Source organism: Chlamydotis macqueenii, chromosome 2 (assembly GCF_036417535.1).
Source record: "Chlamydotis macqueenii isolate bChlMac1 chromosome 2, bChlMac1.mat, whole genome shotgun sequence".
In the NCBI taxonomy this organism is placed as follows: domain Eukaryota; kingdom Metazoa; phylum Chordata; class Aves; order Otidiformes; family Otididae; genus Chlamydotis; species Chlamydotis macqueenii.
The window spans coordinates 132,767,549-132,787,840 of NC_141557.1; the positions used below are offsets into that span (position 1 = coordinate 132,767,549).

The 20,292-nt window shown below is 41.3% G+C and overlaps 1 protein-coding gene across 1 annotated transcript in view; it reads left to right on the forward strand.

Moving 5' to 3' along the window:
* Positions 1-17,482, forward strand: part of STMN2 (stathmin 2) — a 39,977-nt gene extending 22,495 nt beyond the window's left edge. The window contains exons 2-5 of the mRNA XM_086742434.1: positions 3,021-3,116; positions 3,737-3,909; positions 12,194-12,385; positions 16,140-17,482. Coding sequence (XP_086598560.1) covers positions 3,021-3,116; positions 3,737-3,909; positions 12,194-12,385; positions 16,140-16,199 — 521 coding nt within the window. The 3' untranslated portion in view covers positions 16,200-17,482. The remainder of the gene's footprint in view (positions 1-3,020; positions 3,117-3,736; positions 3,910-12,193; positions 12,386-16,139) is intronic.
* The last annotated feature ends 2,810 nt before the right edge of the window (positions 17,483-20,292 follow it).

The window sequence follows — 20,292 nt, forward strand, 5'->3', positions numbered from 1 at the left end:
GAATGATATGTACCCTACATGACTGCGCAAGGAGCTATATAATTAGCAAGCCAGTTGAAAGACATTTGGAAAATAAACTTTGTTGCAGTGACTGCTTGTCTTCAAAGGTTTTTAAAAGCTCCACTATAAAGCAGATAATTTTTGCATCTGTTTCAGTTAACACAAGACGTCCTGTGTAGATAGTATAAATGTTGTGCTGTCGGCTTTCTGGCCTAAGTGTGCTGCTTTTTTTTTTAGTAGAAAAAATGTTTCTTTTAGAGGGAACAGGCTTCCATGGCTGAAACGCTAACTCCTTAGGATTTGTGAGACCGCAGTTTCAGCCATGAACTACCTGTGTGACAGCCACACTACCTGGTCAGCCCCTCTCATCAGACCAGTAGCTACAGATGCCTATGTAGGTGTCACTGGGCTAACCATAGTGCTTTATTTTTGAATGCATGGCAGTTTAAGGAAAAGAGAGCTGAGCAAAGCAGGGCTCCTGCTACTCAGTGCTGTCAAATAAGCTGTTCTTTGCCTGGTCGAGGGACACAAGTCACAATGCTGATGCTGGACTCCTGAGGAGGTGTGTAGGTCTTCAATCCCTTTGAGTCCCTCAGCCCTTAGGTCTCCAACAGGAAGAACAGTACTTGTCAATACGTCAGGAATGCGATGCATTGTGTACTCTCCCAATGGCTGCCCAGGGCAGAGCAGGACTCCTTTCCCATGCTACACGTGTAGTTTGGTTCCCAGGGTTGCAGCAGCCTTCAGAACTTGCTATGAGCATTCCAGCCAGGTTCCAGTGATGGTTGGAGGACTTTCTAGGGCACATGGAGACTAAATCAATACCATGAAAAAAGAAAATATGATGCATGTAAAGCATGGAAAGTCATCTTAATTCTGTCAGTGGCCAGAATGAAATAGGACAATCATTTTGTGAGCGTGCTCTCAGTGCGGCTATTGTGCTGAAAGGAAAGAGAGCTGAGCACGTTCTTAGAGCATGTCTTCCAGACATGTTTTGCAGATGACAAGCTGGGAGAGCAAACCCTTTTTCTAATTGTTTTAAATGCTGTTAGCAAACAAGACATATTCAATGTCAAGCAAAGATAAAAAACAATAACAAAGGCCCCAAAAGGCAGGATTCCTATGGCACTGCTTTGCGTGCCTCTTTCTACAGAGATATTTCAAGGCATACATTGTAGCAGTGATTCAGCAGCCCTTGTACAAGAATGTTTGGCTTTCAGCTCGTGTCATCAATGGCTGTGTCTTTAACACACAACCCCGCCTCAATTTTGTGTATGTTTAGCAGCCTCCCAGGGAGCATGCGGGGTCTCGTGTGCCCACTCCGCTACCTCCCTGCTGAAAAGGCTGCAATTTTGGTGGTGTGGGCAGCCAGCTGGGCAAGCCCTCCTCAGAGGATTGTCTGGACAACCACACCTGTGTGCTTGGAATTATGCATGCAGTTAAGTGCTTTGTGATTTGTCTCTTCAGAGGATTTTTGAGTTATTCCTTGCAAGTTGGTACTTATGTTTCAAACCAAAAAACTTGTCAAGTCCAAGCTTCCTTGACAACCTCAGTTCACAGAAAGCAAAATCTACAGTACAGTCTTGACCTGAGGTGCTGGCTTGCACCAATGGTTTCCAAAACGCTGTGTGTCCTTTAGGTGGGTTATTTAGTGTCCATTATCGGAGGTCCCCGTGCAGAGCTTCATTAAATTAATTAATCATCCACTGGCAGTTAGAAATACATTCCTGAACTGATGGATCACCCAGCTACCACCATTTTGAGCAGCACCCAAAGGCTCTCAAGCCCTGTCAACCTCAGGGGTCTTTCTGAGCAGGAAAAAGAAATTCAAACAGCACAAGAGTATCCATGAGAAAGGCCAAATGGCAACTTTGGATGTATCCACAATTTGAAGATCAAAGGGCTGTCTTATTTTCCTTTAGTAACATCAAGGATTAATTTGGTCTAGTCTGTTAAGTACAATATTTTCAGCTGCAGTTATAGTTTAAGCCATCTTTTTCACATGCTGGCAGCAAATGTGTGTTTGTTTCTGTAGATATGATTTTGATAGTAGTGGGGATTGGTGTGTACCAAGTTTTGAAGCCACCCATCCTTGACGTATATACTTTATGCAGTGTGGGTGGTGGCTAGGGCATTGTCCCAGGACTCAGGAGAGCTGGCTCTAGTCTGGGCCCTGTCATTGACCTGCCAAGTGAGCAGATACAAGACTGTTTTCCTACTTATGGCTAATAGCAATTAGAAAGAGTGAATGCAGAACATTGCTTAATGTTTAGGTATTGGTATCACCACTTCTAGACCAGCTGCCCCTCAGTCCATGACTGGGGCCTGCAGGCATTACAAAGTCAGTTAAGGTAACACCATAAAGGTAAATTACAAGGGTATTTATTGTATCAGCTGATATACACTAGACCTGAGTATGGAAGCAACAAATTTTGGCCAGTAAGTGAGGAAGGAAAAGCTTTTTTTTCAAGTAGTTACACATATTAAGGACATTATGCAAAGGATTTGATAAATGTATCCTTATTTCTGGTTTTATTTTTAATTATCTGGATGACATTTTCATTTGTAACAGATAATACCTTTAGCATCTGCCTATGGCAACACATGGGCAGCATTTCAGAGCTGTTCTCAATTTCATTTAGATACGTCAGAGAATGTGTAAGAGCTTCATGTCTCTCCACCTGCCAGGAGAGAGTGGAGTCGTGGCTCTTTTCCAATACCAAATACATTTCCTGGTAGCCAGATTAACTTTCTATAAACCAAAGAGGGCTGTCTGCATTACACCCAAGGCTGAGGTCATGTAGGAGATCAGAAGCAGTCTCTGCAGTACTGAGCATCTCATGTGTGATTTGATAAAGGCTCAGTGTTCAGAAGAAATAGTTCAAAGTAAATATTCTAGAGAAATCTAATGGGTGGGTGACAGAGACGATTTGCTGGTCCCCAGCCAGTCCCCTCAGCTAGAGATGCACTACAGAGGAGCTGGGGAGGCAAAACATGCTAACAAAGGTCTCTCATTTCAGCCTACAAGGAAAAGATGAAGGAGCTGTCCATGCTCTCCCTGATCTGCTCCTGTTTCTATCCTGAACCTCGCAACATGAACATCTATAAATATGATGGTGAGTGACTTCAACTGGAAATCATCCTGCAGGTCAGATAATGCACTAGTGCTGGGAAATGACTCAGTTTACCATCCCAGTCCATGATGTTTTGTCAATTTAACCATTCATTTGCTGGTTTTATGTATTACCTTCTATTGATTGTGTATTACCCCTGGTGCTGGATATTGTTCCTAATAGCAACTAACTAAACTCTTAAAGCTAGCCCTCTCACGCTGAGCTGTACTTTCCTACTACTCATTTGAAAATTACAGCTCTTTACAGCTGACATAATTCCCAAGGAAGCCAAGAAAAGATGAAAGCATGCTTAAAAAATTAATCAGCTTGGGCACTGCTTGCAGGGGGTGTGAAATGACACAGAACCCCAATAAGCCTCCAAAACTGCTGTAAATTTTTATCTTTATGAGATTAAGGTATAATTAAGCTATTACAGATAAAGTGGAATGTACTTCTCCTGAGAACATTTTTCAGCCCAGAATCTGCCATTGCGTTTTAAATGCCCAAGGCAAAGATGCTAAATCTTTTGTCTGTACCTTTGATCCTACTTCCTTCTGTGCTGCTTCTCTCCTCAATACCGCTGAGGTATTGAAGGGTTTACCATTTCTCACTTTATTGTGCAGATATGGAAGTGAAACAAATCAACAAACGTGCCTCAGGCCAGGCCTTTGAGCTGATCCTAAAGCCGCCATCTCCGGTCTCAGAAGCACCACGAACTTTAGCTTCTCCAAAGAAGAAAGAACTCTCTCTTGAGGAGATCCAGAAAAAGCTGGAGGCTGCAGAGGAAAGGAGAAAGGTATCTTTTCTTTAAAAAGTGCTAGTAATTAGACCTGACTTAGTGTACAGAATAACAGCTAAGTTTCCTGTCCATTGTTACATTTTCCATTGTCATCACTGATTCATAGTGGCCTGCATGGACAAAAATTACTAACATATTTAAAGAAAGAAATTAGTTTATTTTGTTTCAGCAGCTTGCAAACAGCCCTCACTCTTTTTTGGTGCTTGGGAAGTATGCGTCACAAAATACAGATAGCTTCGGACAGGAGACCCAAGTGGGTTCAAATATGCATGCTTACTGTGTGAGTGTCAGTGGTTCAGTCAGAGCATCTACAATAGTTGCTGAAAACCAGTGTAATTCTTCTGGTGTCTAGATTTAAGACATGGAGGTGCAATTCAAACAGCTACTGCGCCACCAGATCTTGACTCCTTGTAGGGCCCATAGAAATTACTCACAAGACCTGTCAGAGGCAGCTAGAATGTCTCATTTATGCAGTACAGAGGCATGTCAGCCCTGAATAAAGAGCATTCTGGATCATTCGCCACACACTTGAATGAAGATGCTAGCGTAGCACAGGTACTAAGAGAGGCATTTCCAGCAGACAGTCTCAACAGTGCTGGAAACTGGCCTTGTAGGGTTGTCTACAGACTAAGTCTTCCGTTCTTAATGATCTTACTCATAATGGTAAAATGCTGCTTCATAGTCAAGTTATAATTAAGTTAGTCCCATAGGGTCTGGAAGGGTTGCTACACCTTCTTCACAAAGGTTAGCACAAACACAGGGCACATGTAGGAGGAAGTCCATGTTAACTGTTTATTTGGTTTTCATCATGATTGATGTGTTGAAAAGGACCTTCTGTGTCCTTCAGCCAGATGATCAATGTTATTTTGTGGCAAATCTGCCTGCACCAGTTAAATTGGAGTGAGAAAACCCTTCCACCTGCTCATGGAGTCCCTGGTAGAGGGTATCTGAAAATGAAACAAGCCTTAGATGTCTCTAAGCCTTTCCTTTATGTCTTAAAGAATGTGATTTGTTACTAAAACTGACATTTACAGAATCATTTCTAGATATGGACAAAAATGTATACAGAAGTCTGGGGACAGCAGGTGTGCCACACTGCACATGGAGCATCTCCAACAAAAGCAGCTCCATTCTCCTTTCACTCCTGTCAGACAAGATCAGTGTCAATTCCAAGAAACCCAATGGAGTGATTATACTGGTGTATGGTGAGATGTGAGTCCGTTTAAGTCAGTAGATCTGGATTACTGACAGGTCCTTAAAACCTAGCCCTCAGTTTTTATTTGCAATGAAACCTGACTATTCTGGACGTCACCAATTTGAGCAATTATTTTAGATGAATGCTGAAGTGTTTCCACATCTGCCATTTCTGCTGCCTTGCTAACATAAGACTGTGCTTCTAATGCACAAATATTAGCACTATTACTTCTTTCAAATAAATACTTCTGCCAGAGTATTCATTTCAGTAAAAGCATATGACTGTATGTGAAAGGAATATGCATTTGCACTAGCACCTGTCCAGAAGTGTGAGCTTTCACATACCCAAATGATCACGTGCCCCAAAGACTCAATCTGTGAAGTGCCTCTGTACTAAGTACAAATACTCAAGTAAAGACACAGACACAGAATGAAATGGTAGCAATTAAGAAGCCTGATATTATGCATATACTTAGTGGAAAATAGAAATTCAATGTCCCAGAGATTTCATTTCATTGATTTCATTGCTGTTCATTTTGTCCAAAAGAAAAAATTATGCAATAAACTGGTAATCAGTGATAGCAATACAGACACCTGCCATTTCTTTCCCTTGGTACTATATTCATTTTCAATGAACATATAACTGAGTTCTTTTAATAGACAAGATCCTCTACATTAGCATTGCAGCAGAAATTGCTGGGAAAGGAACAAAGAACTGAGCAGAAGACTTCATTACCTCACTGTTAAAATCCCTGGTACTCCCACATCTCAGCTATTGCCTTCATTTTTGGCCTGAAAAAGAGCCTATTGCAGAGCAAGATTAAAAAGTAATCAGAGGAGCAGAACATCTTCCATAAGAAGAGAAATTAAGTAGTCCACTTTTGAACTTGGAAAGAGGCAACAGATGGAAGATAAGATAGAAGTCTACAAAGTCATGAATAGGAACAATTATATTCTGTTTCACACAATCCAAAGGGGAAGAACGCTCAGTGAAATCATCAGACAGTAATTTCAACAAAGAGAGAGGGAATCACCTTTTCATATATTGTGTAATCAAGCTGTATTTGTTATCACAGACTATTTAGAGATCATTAAAATATTATTTATTTCAAAAAGATAATAGCAAAATTGATAGAGCACTTTTCTTGTAGGAAATTGTTATATGAATGCAGCCTCTGGCTCAGAAAATAGGTAACTTGGTGACGGCTGAAAGCTATGGAGATACATAAATTTATATATCTCAAGGAAAGGATCAGGTAGATTTGCACAATTTCATCTACTCTTTCCCTATGCATCTTCCACTTTCTGCTGCCAGACAAACCAGACACTTTCTGACACCCAGCATGGCAGTTATCAACTTTTCAATCTGTGTACAACAGCTGTCAGGCATGACCATTCTCGATCGCGTCCTTCCAGCACAGTTCTAATTAAAATCAAGTATAACTAATGGCTGAGAATTGCCTTTTCAGAAAAAAATACTAATTGATTTCACACTGCTTAGGAATTAGGTTCTGCTCTGTTAATTAGACAGTGCTCATTAATAAATTTTCAAACCTATGAGAACATCTACAGCAATACATTCCCTTCAGCAGTCTCCTGTTCTGCCGTTTCCTGTTTATCATTCTTGTTTATTCCCTTATAAGCTTTTACAGGGCTCTTTCCTTTTCTCCCTCTTTTTCTCTACCTCACCTGACAGTCACTGTGACCTCATGCTCTCAGACCAAACTGACAGTTTCACCTGAGGCATTTTTTCCTTTTGGGCCACACAGAGAGACCCATTTGAGCTAGTTACAGATTTGTCCTTTGCATTTATAGGATCCTCTTTACAGCACATTGTTATTATCCCATTATTTTTTTTTGCATATGTGTGCTGTATTTTCCCATCTTGATGGATAATCAGAAGGATCTTTTCATCCTTCCCACTTAAGAAATTAGAGCACAGTGACACTGTAAACAGTAGAAGTTTATTTCTTACACAATCTTTAACGTGAGTTTTTAATATCACTACTATGAAATGCTGCAAGGTAAGCCTCTCAGGCAGCCTAGCCTGGGCGAGGCTCGCTGTGCTCCCTGCAGCGGGCAGTAAGCCCGGGGCGTCTCTGCCAGCATCGTGATCACGCTCTGCGTTGAGCTTCAGCACCCAACTCGCTGCCCCTTTGAGCCAGCCCCCCAGCAGCACTGCATGATACTCTTCATCCATCTCTCCTTTGGCATTGAAAAAGCCACCCGTGCTTTACCGCACACTGCAGCAGTGTGCAGTAAAGAGAAAAGGCTTCGCCAAGCCGGGGAAGGCAGCAGAGCTGGGGGACAAACGCACTCTCCTACAAATGGTGCAGGCCCTGCAAAAGTGATGCTCCAAGTGAGAGGAGAGGCAGAGAAGGAATTGGCAACTTCCCTCACAAAAGTGGAGCTTGCTTTTTTCTTCCAACTCATTCCTGCTCCCCTCATTTGTTCCTCACCAAATTTATAAGCGAGCAGGCTGGGAGGAGGACAGGCACTGCCTGAAACATTAGCTAAAACTGCAAGCCACTTTGCAGTTCTTCATCCAAAAAGCATAATCCTATGGGATCTGTGCCCACAGGAAGACGCTTGCTGTCACCTGGGAGAGGGTTTGATATTAGGCACAAAGGTATGTTCAGAGCACACAGACTCATGAGCAGAGACAACCTACATCCCAGTGCTGACAAAGCTTCTCCCTACAGTCAGATGTGGGCTTGGCTGCTAACGAACAATCATAAGACAAACTGTCATTGATCTTCATTAACTTTAGAATGCCATTTCTCAAACTGCAGCAGATCAAGAAATGCCTCATGAGCAGGTAGGGGAGCATCAGACAGAGGGTTCAGGTAGTAGGACTTGCATCCTTCCAGAGTGCCTTTTTCACCCCCGTGAGTCACAACCCTGGGAACAGCAATTTTGTGCCAGTTGAGGAAGAGACAGTGAGTTTTCAGCTCCTGCTGAACAATTTAATTTTAAAATATCGAGCCAGTGAATGAACGTGTTATGGAAGTGGAGCTCTCATGACTGGTAGTGTGCCTCCTACATCCTACTAAGATGGTCAGATGAATGCATTCAAGGTGAAATTCTCAGTTTAAAAGCAGTTGTCTGAGCATTTCTTGCTTAAAAGTAAGCTTTTAATTTTATTTCTGCATAAATGATGTTGATATTTGCATGTACACATCAAAAATAGATAAATGTGAGAAAATAAAGCACCTGGTAGTCAGATAAATAGCATTTTCTTCCTGTGAGTAATAATTTTCAAGTATATGTATCTCCAGAGGCAGTTCCGATAAATAATTTTGCTCGTAAAGTGAATATTTAGGTGTCTGCATCTATCTCTGGCCAGGTAAATATGAGATGTGAATTTCCTTTTGAAGCACTGATCTCTGAAAATTGAGGGCTCAGATTATCCTTTAGAAATATGACATGAATGACATAGAAGTTTGCCTGTATTAAGCATCTTTTTAGCACAGTAGAACATTTCTAGGAGCAAAAGTATCTGTAGGCAGAATGTTTTATATTTTTATTCCTCCACACCTAGCATTAGACGCTGCAGCTGTAGCTGCATTGATTAAGCCTTGTTCTATTTAAGTCATCTTCTGAATATTCCCCCTTGAGTATTGTTTTTTCCTTTCTCCACCATTCCACAATTTTCTCTCCTTACTAATCTTCTTTATCTTTCCTACCATTTCCAGACTTTTTTACTCATTTTCTCACAATAGCTGTACAAGAAGCACTTATCATAAGCCATTTACAAGTGTGTTGGAACATCGACCATCTAGGATTTGAAAATATCCTTTCCAGCACTTCAAACAACACAATGTTGAAAATAAACTTGGAATAAAAACTTCCCACATATGTTGGAATCCCATTTCAAGATGATGAGAGTCCAAATGCAGTAGTGAAAAGCCAACACAAACAACAAAGGGAGTCTATTAATCCCAGGCCCACTGGGTATCTGGGGTCATTCATTCAGCCATTTCTGGACGTGGAGTTGACTTTGAACAGACAGGGTGGCCAAGTTCTTTTGCCAAGTGTGTTGGAAACAGAAAATCGTTTGACAATCCAGTACAAAAACATACCAGTCACCTTCCAAAATTGTCGTAAAGGGATTTCAAAAATTACCTGAATGCCAGGGAAACAGGCAAACTCACAGCTGGGGTACGACGACATTAGAAGAGGGACGTCAGTCTACATGAGACTCTACCCTTAATGTTTTGTGAGGGAGAGGGGAGTCCCTCTATTCTCAACTGGTCCTGGGTACCTTGAACATTTTGAGTAAGGAAAAGGAATGCCATTTAAGGCATACCGTAAAGGAAAATCGCATTAGGGGTGTGCAGTCAGTTCCTGAGGCCTGAGTTTAGCTTTCATTCAGACTCTTACCAGTGCCAATGCAATTTGCATCCAGTAAATACTGAATTAAAGTATAAGGATTTTCTTCATTATCATGCATTAGTGGACAAGTTACTTTTGAATGTGCTGTCTGCCAGCATAGCCTCCAGAACTACGTATACTTTGATATGGAAGTCTAATTTTTCACTGTTCGCCTGGATTTATGACAATAAGAAGTCATTCCAGAAGGCAAAGGGTTTGAATAGAAGAAAACAAATCCTGAAAAATAGGCAAGTGTCCCAGAGTCTCAAAGGCATTTTGCTACCTCCCATTGAAAGCCAATGTTCTTTTAAAAAATGCTGCTTATAGGCACAGTTCACATCTTACTTTTTATTATAGCATCTCCATGGACCCTGGATATGTTGTTGGAAATGCCTGTTTACCAAATCTGAAAATTCTTGATTTATAATACATTATATATACATCTTTAAAAACTATGAAATGCTGGCCTTCCAAATTAACAAGTCACTTTTTAAATGTTTCATGGGACAGGACATGACATTACAGTTAGTATCATAGAGTCTTTTCCATTCAAACTCCCAACAGGAAAGGAAATTGATTCTTACATTGTTGGTTACCTTTGGATCACTTAAGCAAAGACTTCAAAATTCATATCAGCAACCACAATTTAATGATGATAACTTTTCCAAAAGTAGATGAAAGGTTAACACTGAATACTAAATTAAACAGAAAATGCAGAATAACTTCACAAGCACTAGTCAATTTAAGTCACTCCAGCTGCTTCAAAAATGGTAAAACAAGATGTTAAATTATTTCCATTTTGCATTGTACAAAATCTTTCAAAGTAACTTTTTTTACATTTTTAAATAGCCTACATTTAAAGAACTGTTACATGATAAGTGTATGAGATAAAATATTTTGCTTCAAAATAACTTATTTTTATTATATTATTATAAAAATTATTGACATTTTGTTAAACTTACAGGGCTTACAAATTTCCTTCTTTGCCGAGCTCTCTTTACCTTTGGCTCATCCTCCTTCCATTCTCCACCAGTTAAACTCCCTCTGCTCTTGGCTGCACCTGTCAGGGGACTTTTTGTTCCCATTTGCAACAACTTTTGGCCTGCACAACAGTTATTTTCCCTGAGTCAAAGAACTGAATAATGCTTGCTCTGTTACTGTCTATTCAGCATATGCTATAATGGAGGCAAGAGCAAGGAAGAGCCTTTGTCAGGTAGCAACCATTTCAGTAGATCATTCCCATCACCAAGCGCTCCAGGGAGCACGGTTTGAGAAATGAGCCGTGATTGCAACCAGGCCAGAGGTGAAAGCAAATGCATTAATTGGGGAAGATGGATGAAAGCCGTTTTTTCCTCTGATCTCAAGCAAGCCATTACAGCCTTGCAAAGCCAGATATGTTTTCCTCCAGTGTCTCACACCAAGATGTTCTGCCTGGCCTTTGCAGCCTGTTCTAGAATCTGCTTAATTTACCGCATCAGTGCATTTGGCTTTATGTGTATCCTACCTTCATTAAAATACTTGTTTTCTCCTCCTAGTTGAATCTCTCTCATGTAAAAGAATTGCAGCCTTTTTCACTGCATTTACAGTCACATGACAGAATTTAATAGGATTCATTATCACTAATTGTGATTATTGGTTAAAGCCTTTAATTTAAGCCTTAAACTAATTGATTTTTATGGCTAACAATGGTGCATTGTGATCTGCACTGAAACAGACACTTAGCTTCCTGAAGCCATATTTTATTCTCTAATTTCTGTTTGCTTCTTGTGCTCTCTCTAATTTATTTTATCCAAAAGCATACAATGTTGTTTATCATTTCCAAATAACCTTTCTGAAACATAATGCCTTTTCGACTAGACTTGCCTGAAGGATGGGTCCAATGCTGCCAGTTCTTTGGCTTCTCTCCTAGGATTAGCGGTTTCATGTTACTAACTTGACTTAAAATAAATAACCAACCTTATGCTTCCGAGCAATGCGTTTACAAAGAATAGCATAATATTGCACATAGGCTGCATCTGTTTAATTCCTACCTGCAGTTTTCATCTTCCTTGCAAAATTTGTACTTTTAACTAAAAAGAGCTTTTTTTTTCTGTATTTTCTATAGAATAAAATTCATTTATCCCTTCCTAATCAGTGAGATGAAGCCAAACATAAATACCATGGGGAAAAAAAAAACATTGTCTGAATTGATTAATTCTGTCTTTCACAACAGTAAACTTCAAAGTCTGTAATTAACTATTCAAGCACATTAAAGGAAAGTCCAACCTAGGCCAAAAAAAAAAAAAAAATGCACCTCTCCTGTGTTGACAACCTCCTTTTTAACACCGTACATACCTTCAGTCCCCAGTCTCATATGTCTACAAATGAAATGCTCATAGCTGAAAAACTGCAGCTGTCGGTGGTTGAGCAACCACTGCAATAACCTAGACGACCCAGGGCAGTAACACTTGGCAGTATTTCTTGTTAACAGAAGTGCTTTGGACACTTCTCTGCTGCTGTCTCAGGCACATACCTCCCATTTGGCCAGTGCCTCTAAGCCCCTGTTGTTGAAGCTAATCTAGTTTATACACAGAAGTGATCTTTCCAAAAAGTCCATGTAACAACAAAGCAGCAAACTCTACGGAGTTTCCAAACCAGTGAACTGTGGCCCTATGGGTTTTTTTTTCCTCCACATAAGTATTTAATTTCAGACGCATGTGTCTCTTGTTTCCAGTCCCAGGAGGCCCAGGTGCTGAAACATCTGGCAGAGAAGAGAGAACATGAGCGAGAAGTGCTTCAGAAGGCTTTGGAGGAGAACAATAACTTCAGCAAAATGGCAGAGGAAAAGCTGATACTGAAAATGGAACAGATCAAAGAAAACCGTGAAGCTAATTTAGCTGCTCTTATTGAACGTCTCCAAGAAAAGGTAACCACACCATCACTCCTCACCCTAGACTAGAGAGAAAAATCTAATCAATATTTTCAAGACATGTTGTGGGTAGCGCCTATCTTAGTTGCTACACTTGAGCAACTTTTAAGTGAGAGCCCCTGATGCCTATCTAAACAACTACTCACTTTCAAAAAAGACTGAACATCTGTAATCACAAAATCACAGAATGGTTGAGGTTGAAAGAGGCAGGCCTCTGGAGGTCATTTGGTCCAACCCCCCTGCTCAGATAGGCCACCCAGAGTAGGCTGTTTAGGACCATGTCTGGACAGTTTTTTAGTATCTCCAGGGATGGAGACTCCACAGCATCCCTTGGCAACCTGTGCCAGTGCTCAGTCACCCTCATACTCAGAAAGTGTTTTCTGATGTTCAGAGGGAGCCTCCTGTGTTTCAGTTTGTACCTATTGCTTCTAGCCCTGTCACTGAGCACCACTGAGAAGAAGCTGGCTCTGTCCTCTTTGCACGCTCCTTCAGGTTTTTATGTAAGATCACGCCTGAGCCTTCTCTTCTCCAGATTGAACAGCCCCAGCGCTCTCAGCCTTTCATTATAGGAGAGACTCAGAGATGCTCCAGATCCTTAGTCTTCATGGCCCTTCGCTGCCCTCTTTCCAAAGAAAGGTTGATGTTCTAGCTTTTAAGAAGTACTATGAACAAATGAAAGGTCACTTGTGTTTAGATTTTGACTTTTAAGAAGTCATTGAACAAATCAAACAGATGTCCTGTGTCTGTAGTTCTTGGTTTCTTAGAGGAGAAAAATGAAAAAATATGGGAAAAAAAAATCTTTCCTATGCATTAAGGGGCTTGTTCTTCCATAAGTATTGCAACTAAAAGAGAGTAAATTTTCCTTTGGAGATCTTTGGTACAGGCAGAGAAACAGGTAAATCACAAATCCCACCATGCAGGACTAAGTGTACTCTTCTCCAGAACAACCCTTCCACATAAGAGAGGAAAATGTCTGAGTATAGATTCAGAAGTGTTAAGAAAACATTAATTATTTCTGCATGAGTGATCACTTGTTTCTCTCAATTATGAGCTTTCTAATATGTTAGTAAATTGACTAACAGAAATAAAATAGCTCTCAGTGGTTTTCAATGAGATCTCCATAAGCACCTCTGCTTCTTTGATGGAGAGAAAAGTCTGAGAGAGCAGGAAAGCTACAACAAAAACCAAAGGATGATGTTACAAGTAACTACGCAAATGGGATAATTCTGGAGCTTAAGAACTGTACTCAAATTTCTTGACATTTTTGCATTAGATTAGTTTGAAGGCACATATCCCAAAGCTTATGAAAACAAAGGGAAAAGCCAGTTAGCTGTTCTTGAGGTCCAAAAGAAAATGAGCAGGACAGCTGAAGCATATCTCTGTCCTAGGTTAATGTTAACAGGCTGTTAAGCCTGTTTCCACAGGCAATATGATGGCCTATGTGCATGAAATCCAAAGACAGCTTCTGAACAAAGATGACTGTCGTAGTTTAGCCCCACTTAGGACCAAGCTACACAGTCTCACTCTCCCCACCCTCCAAGGGAATGGGGGAGAGATAATATAACAAAAAGGCTCAAGGTTTAAGATAAAGACAGGGAGACATCATTCAAGTTACCATTACAGGCAAAACAGAATCAACTTGGGGAAAACTATTTCAGTTTATTGATAATAAAACCAAAGTAGGATAATGAGAGAGAGAAAAAAAAAAACTTCCTCTCACCCTTCTCTTCTTACCAGGCTTAACTTAATTTAAATTATCTCCAACTCCTTCGCCCTGCCGCTGAGTGGCATACGCCTGCCCCGGCATGGGGTCCTCCATGGGCTGCAGGTGGATCTCTGCTCCTCCGTGGACCTCCATGGGCTGCAGGGGGACAGCCTGCTCCACCATGGGCTGCACCACGGGCTGCAGGGGACTCTCTGCCGGGAGCAGCATTACTCCTCCCCCTCCTTCTTCACTGACCTTGGTGTCTGCAGCCGTTCCTCTCACAAGAAATTCTTCACAATTGGCTCAGGCAGACACTTCTCAGGTTCTCTTCACATCTCCTCTATTCAATTTTCTCATCCGGGCTGAGCCGAGTTGGGCCCAGGAAGCCACCTGGCAGAAGGCCAGAGGGTGAGGGCTGCAAGGCCCACAAGGCTCCCGCCTCCCCCTCTCTGCCCCCAACTTCTGGTTCTTCCTTTTTTTTTTTCCCCTTCTTAAATATGTTATCACAGAGGCATCACCAATTGGCTTGGCCCTGGCCAGCGGTTGGTCCACCCTAGACCCGGTCGGGTCCACCGGACAAAGTGGAAACTTCTAGCAACTTCTTACAGAAGCTGCCACCATAGCACCCCCTCCCCCACAACTAAACAAAAGCAGCACAACGACAGTAACTCATTTGAGAACATTTGTACAGACCAGTTATTAAAAATTGCATGACTATATGGTTTTTCAACACAAAAGCAAACCCTGAATATGGAGAAAAAGAATTGAGATATCTGGGTTCAGATCTTCAAAAGTTACACAGAACTGTGGACACTCTGAGGTATTGGTGTCTAGAAGTTCCTGCAATCAAAGATAACTTTGGTGTACGGCAGTTAACAGGAGCTCCAAGGAATAAGTCCCTTATAAAATCTAGCATTCAGAACTATGGATCTTATAAGAACCGTGATTTACAGGTTCAGTTAATGCAATAAGCCCTCTTGGCCTGTGATCCATAGTCCAACTCAGACAATAAAAATATAACTGTTGTCTTCTGTGAATTTTTTACCATAAAAACCCTGTAATGTATGGAAATACCTAGAGAGTGCCTTAAAAACAAGTCAACTAGGGAAGGATGTTTGCTTCTCCAGTCACCTTGTGCTTATCATTTGGTTGTCTGGGGTTTTCTTCAGTGATCAGACACAAGAGGTAAAAGTCTGATAGTTTGACAGTTGAAAGAAGAGAAGCACAAAGAAAAAACCCTAAAACTCAGAAGCTGCCAAAAATAATAGTTTTATAAACACCCCAAGTAGAACATTCCCAAATGCATTTGACAGCTGTTGTTCCTGACCACAGGCCCATTTCCACAGAAGTATCTGAATATACAATGGCTCAAGTAAGTTTAAATTAATTATGACTGCTTTTGTAAAAGGGAAGACAATGTGGCTGAAATTGGACAGAGGACCTTGCATTGACTTTTGGTAACTTTGCATTGTCCCTTCTCCATCACAGCCCAAGAAAGAATGGAGACAACAGCTAGCTTCATCATTTGGTCTAAGGGAATGTTTGAGATGTTCAGATTGACCCATCTTGGTGGAACTAAATTATTGGACCTTTATTTATGGTTCCTAAATGCTGCAGATAATACAGAACTAACACCTCTTGTGCATACAGTGTGCAAAGAATTAATTCAAGTGCACTCATTCTTCCCTATATTTAATTTAACATCTAGGAATTCAAAGGGCAAATGTGAGTACATTTTATGCTGCAAGCAGCACCTCTCTATGTGGGCCTTTAAAATGGAACTCTGTGAGCTGCTGAGGATTATAAGGCCATATCAGATAAAAGATTGAGCTCCAGAGCATGAGCAGAATGTAAGCATCGAATATGCCTCAGGCTGGTCTGGTGGATGACACCTTTCCTGAGTTGCATCCTTTAAAGATGGTTGTGCTGTGAAACAAGTTTTGCACAAGCATCAAATGCACAACCTAAACAAGTTGTCATCAGGAGCCTCCCTGGCCAGACAGAATGAGAAAGCGGTTTGATTTTTCTCTTCTTGATGTTTTCCAGGAGAGGCATGCTGCAGAGGTCCGTAGAAACAAGGAGCTCCAGGTGGAACTGTCTGGCTGAAAACAGCAATGGTGGATGTGACCCATCCCCACCATTAGTAAACTCCCCCTGCCTATATTATTATGGATCATGCGATATCAGTATGGGAAATGTATGACATGGTTTAAAAAAAAAATCAAGAACTCAATAAAAAACTTTTAAAAGAAACAAAAATAAAAACAAAAATAATGCGGTCTCTTTGCAGAATGATTTGCTTGATGTTTAAAAAACTTGGATCTTATTTTGTAAATACTTACATTTTTGTTAAAAAATACAAGTATTGCATTATGCAAGTTATTTCATAATCTTACATGTCCTGTAACAGGCTTCTGATGTTGTCTATTTCCACTCGGTTGAATTTGCTGGGTCTGTTCATTTGAAGCACCTCATGTCTAATTCCATTCCCTGCGACTTCCATTCCAACACAACACGAGGTCAGTAGTAGTTCTATGGTGCTAGAGACCAGTCATTGCCTAAAAACCTAGACAGCTTTGCCATCGATAAGCTTTGTTGAAACAGTGACTAGATCACAGGTATTGTGACTTCACATTGTCCAAGAGAAAAGGCTCTCAAAGTGTAGTTTCTTCAAATGCAACTTACGCTACAGGACTCTGTAGTGTGCTCTATAATGGAGGTAAAATCGCCGCATGCAGTACTTGTTCCTTCTGCCTTTTGAAGGGAGAGGCAACAAATACAGCCATGCAACAGAATGAAGGCAAGTGGGATCAGTTTGAGGTAAATTTAAGAGGCACATTGTAACCATCAAGCTATGACAAATTCTGGATGATGCCAAACAGCCATACAAATGCTAATTGTAAAGTGAGCTTAATTCACCACTTGAAAATTTATCGATGGAGCAACTAAAAGCATCAAGTGGCTTTATCTGTAGATGTCATGATCTATGATACTTATCTAATGCTACCACTTTACATGTGTAATAGTACAAGAGGCTACCAAATATTTCACCTGGAACCCGTGAGCCAGTTGTTACCTTTTTTTTTTTTTGACACTGCTGACTTCCATTCGTCATGACCTTTACTCTTCAGTGTTAGCCAACCCTACCTAGTGAGAGACATCTAGGGCTAAGAGGGCTGAAGCAGGAGGAATGACTAGACAGGGTGCTTGTGCCAAGTTATCACCAAACCTAACACATCGTCCCCAAAATAGCTGCAGTTTTGAAGTTGTCCCTACCCACCCCGGAGGTTGCTGCCTGCATATTCTACTCTTCATTAGTGCTATTTTCCTGTATGTCATTGTGAGCAAGCTGTGATTAATAAAGAATTGGGGTTCTGTGAACTGAAAAAGGGCTTGTCTCTTCTCTTGCTCCATTACTTCTCTGACACTTCCCCATGTGAGGTGAAAACCTAATGCAGTCCTAAAAGCATGGAAATGAGACTTAAATAAGACCTAGTAATATGCCAAGCCTATTTCTCTGCTAGTACAGGACTGACCCCTGTTCTGTGTCTTCCAGTGCTTAGGCTGATTGTTTTTAAGGATTACTGTATAAACTGAGCCTATAAATATGACCTCTAGCACTGAATTTATTAAAAAAGAGAACTAGCTAAACACATATGCACATGCATCCCTTAATCCTGACTCAATATTGGGGAAGAAAAAAATTAATTTGGGGAAAGAAAAGTGAATAATTTAGCTCTGAGTATATACATCAATAGCTGCAGCAAGATTCTGGCTGTTAACACACTGATTTTCAGGGTAAAAGGGATTTGTTTACAGGATTTATTGAAAAACACAAGATCACTAGAGAAGCTGCTGAGCTGCAGAGTTAAGATGTAAAATTGTTTCTGACTCCATTTGGAACTGGAAAAGTGATCAAAAATTACCTCTAGGATTAGTTTCCTGATTTAGAGTCATGAAAGTGGCATCATGTACTTGCTCTTTCGGAGAGATCGGCCAAAAGCTCCAGATCTGCAACAGTCAGTTTCTGACCCATGCAGCCTATTGCATTTCAAAGCCAAATTATGTCCCTAGAAGACCTGGCCCACAGTCAAAAAGCAGCAGAAACTGATCCAGGCACAAGGCTGCGAGCTCAGCGCTGTACCACAGAATGAGAGGAGTACTCCAACTTGTTATGGCAACTGGGTTTCCTTGCCTAAATTCCTTGTCTTTCTGGCAAAATCAACAGAGGTAAACCTGGCAGAGACACCAGATAGCAAACTTTGAATCTGGATATCATGAGCTTCAATGTTCCCAAGCCTTCCAAGTTTGTGTATTGCTTTAAGCTGCAGTAAAACAGGTCATTTAGTCAAGCTTGTATTTCAATTTAAAGTGCAGGATCTTGGTTTGAGGGCTCCTGGATTTTGTTTTAATTTCCCAATTGCAAGTCACTTACAGTTTTCCCTGTCCATTGACTTCACAAGCTCTGGTTGCTCTTCAAGCCCTTTTCCCGTTTGTCCTGCTGGCTGTGCTTGGAGAACAGGTCAAGGACAAATCTTTGGTGCTGAGGGCAAGCGGGGCAGCCTGCTGCACCTCCATGGGCCTAAACTCTCTTCTCCCACAAACGAGGGCGTTCACATCCAAAGTGCCCATTGGGATGGTCCCCAGCACATGCTCACCTCAGCACAGACCTAGGCATTGCCTGGGAAATGCTTCTCAGCAGGTACCAAGAATGCACCAGGGACACAAGTGAAGAACAAGACAGTGTGAGCTCCGTAGACCCGTGTCAGAGTCCATGCTCTGCTCCTGTTCTCTTGGATCTTTTAACAGTTGTGGGTCTACATTTAATTCTATTAAGGTATAACCATATTTTGAAAGCCTGTTTGCAAATACACTGCATATTTAATCTATAATGGCAAAAAGAAATATCTGGAGAGCTGCAGCCTGGCTGTTTCCTTATATTCCTCCCTATTCCTTATATTATTTCCTTGTATTTTGCCTTCGTGCTGCCTTCCTAGCTCCTCCCTGCTTGTGCTAGCAAAAGCATATTGGTGCCTTGGGTGTCTCACATGGAGCTAAAGATTAAAGATCTCCTTGAAAAGTAATAAAATATTCAAAACATCCATTTTAAAAGTATTGTCATTCTGGCTACTTGAAATTTCTGTTTTCTTTTTAATTCAATGGCAAGTGGAATGCTCAGGACTTTTAGATTAAAAAAAAAAAATCAGGCTGCTTCTTTGGTTAACTGTAGATGCCCAGCTAGGTGCCATGAGCTGAGAGCAGCTGGCACTGCAATGCAGAGGATTTTCCGTAGGCTGCCTGAAACCTGCCGCTGGCGTTGCACGGTGCAGATGCTCCCTCCTCTCACTGAGCTGTGTGATGGCTCAGGGCAGAGCTGTGCAGCACACCAAGAAAGGCGTTTCTGACCTGTGGCCTCCACAGGTCCCAGCACTGTCCCTCCAAGGATGGGTAGGGCTTGGTTTCTTACTAGTTAACCCATCTATTATGTCAAGGCTGCCACAAGAAGACTGCCCGAAAAATCAAACAGGAACTGTTCAAAACTGTCACAGTTCACATGGTCCTACTGAAGCTACAAAATTTATGCTCAAACAAAATCAAATATTTCCAAAACCAGGAGGCTTGGGTTTAAACCCATCACTGAACCAGAACTTGAAAACAATGCCTTTTTTCCCTTTGTTATCACGCTTCTCATCACATGGAGGTGGTTTTTTTGAATGACTGCGGCAAAATCCTATCCTAACCCTTCTATAGCCACATAGCAGTGTCTGTTCCTTCAGTCCAGAGTCCCCAAACACATCACTGATGTACAGCAACGTGCTGCACGCACACACACACGCACAGAGAGTCATCTGCCTTTCAGCAGTCCTGTCAGAGAGATGGGCACTGTGATCCATGTAGGAAAGAGCTTTACTCCCAGCACCTTAAACCATACAGAGAAGAAAAGTACTTCTCACTCATCTCCCAGAAGGAGAGGGACATGGTTTGAAAATCTACATTTAGGACAGCATGAGCATTTTCTTTGTCATCCAACTGTTGCCAGATCCCATCACGTCAAATCAAACCCTCCCATCAGGTTTTTGGTGGAAAGAAGAGAGGATTACATGGAAAGAGGCAGGCCCTACTTCCATATTGCAGCATATGCCCCATTCTGAGCATATTTCAGCGGTGGAAGGAGGCAGCCCTTCACTCGGCAGAAAGG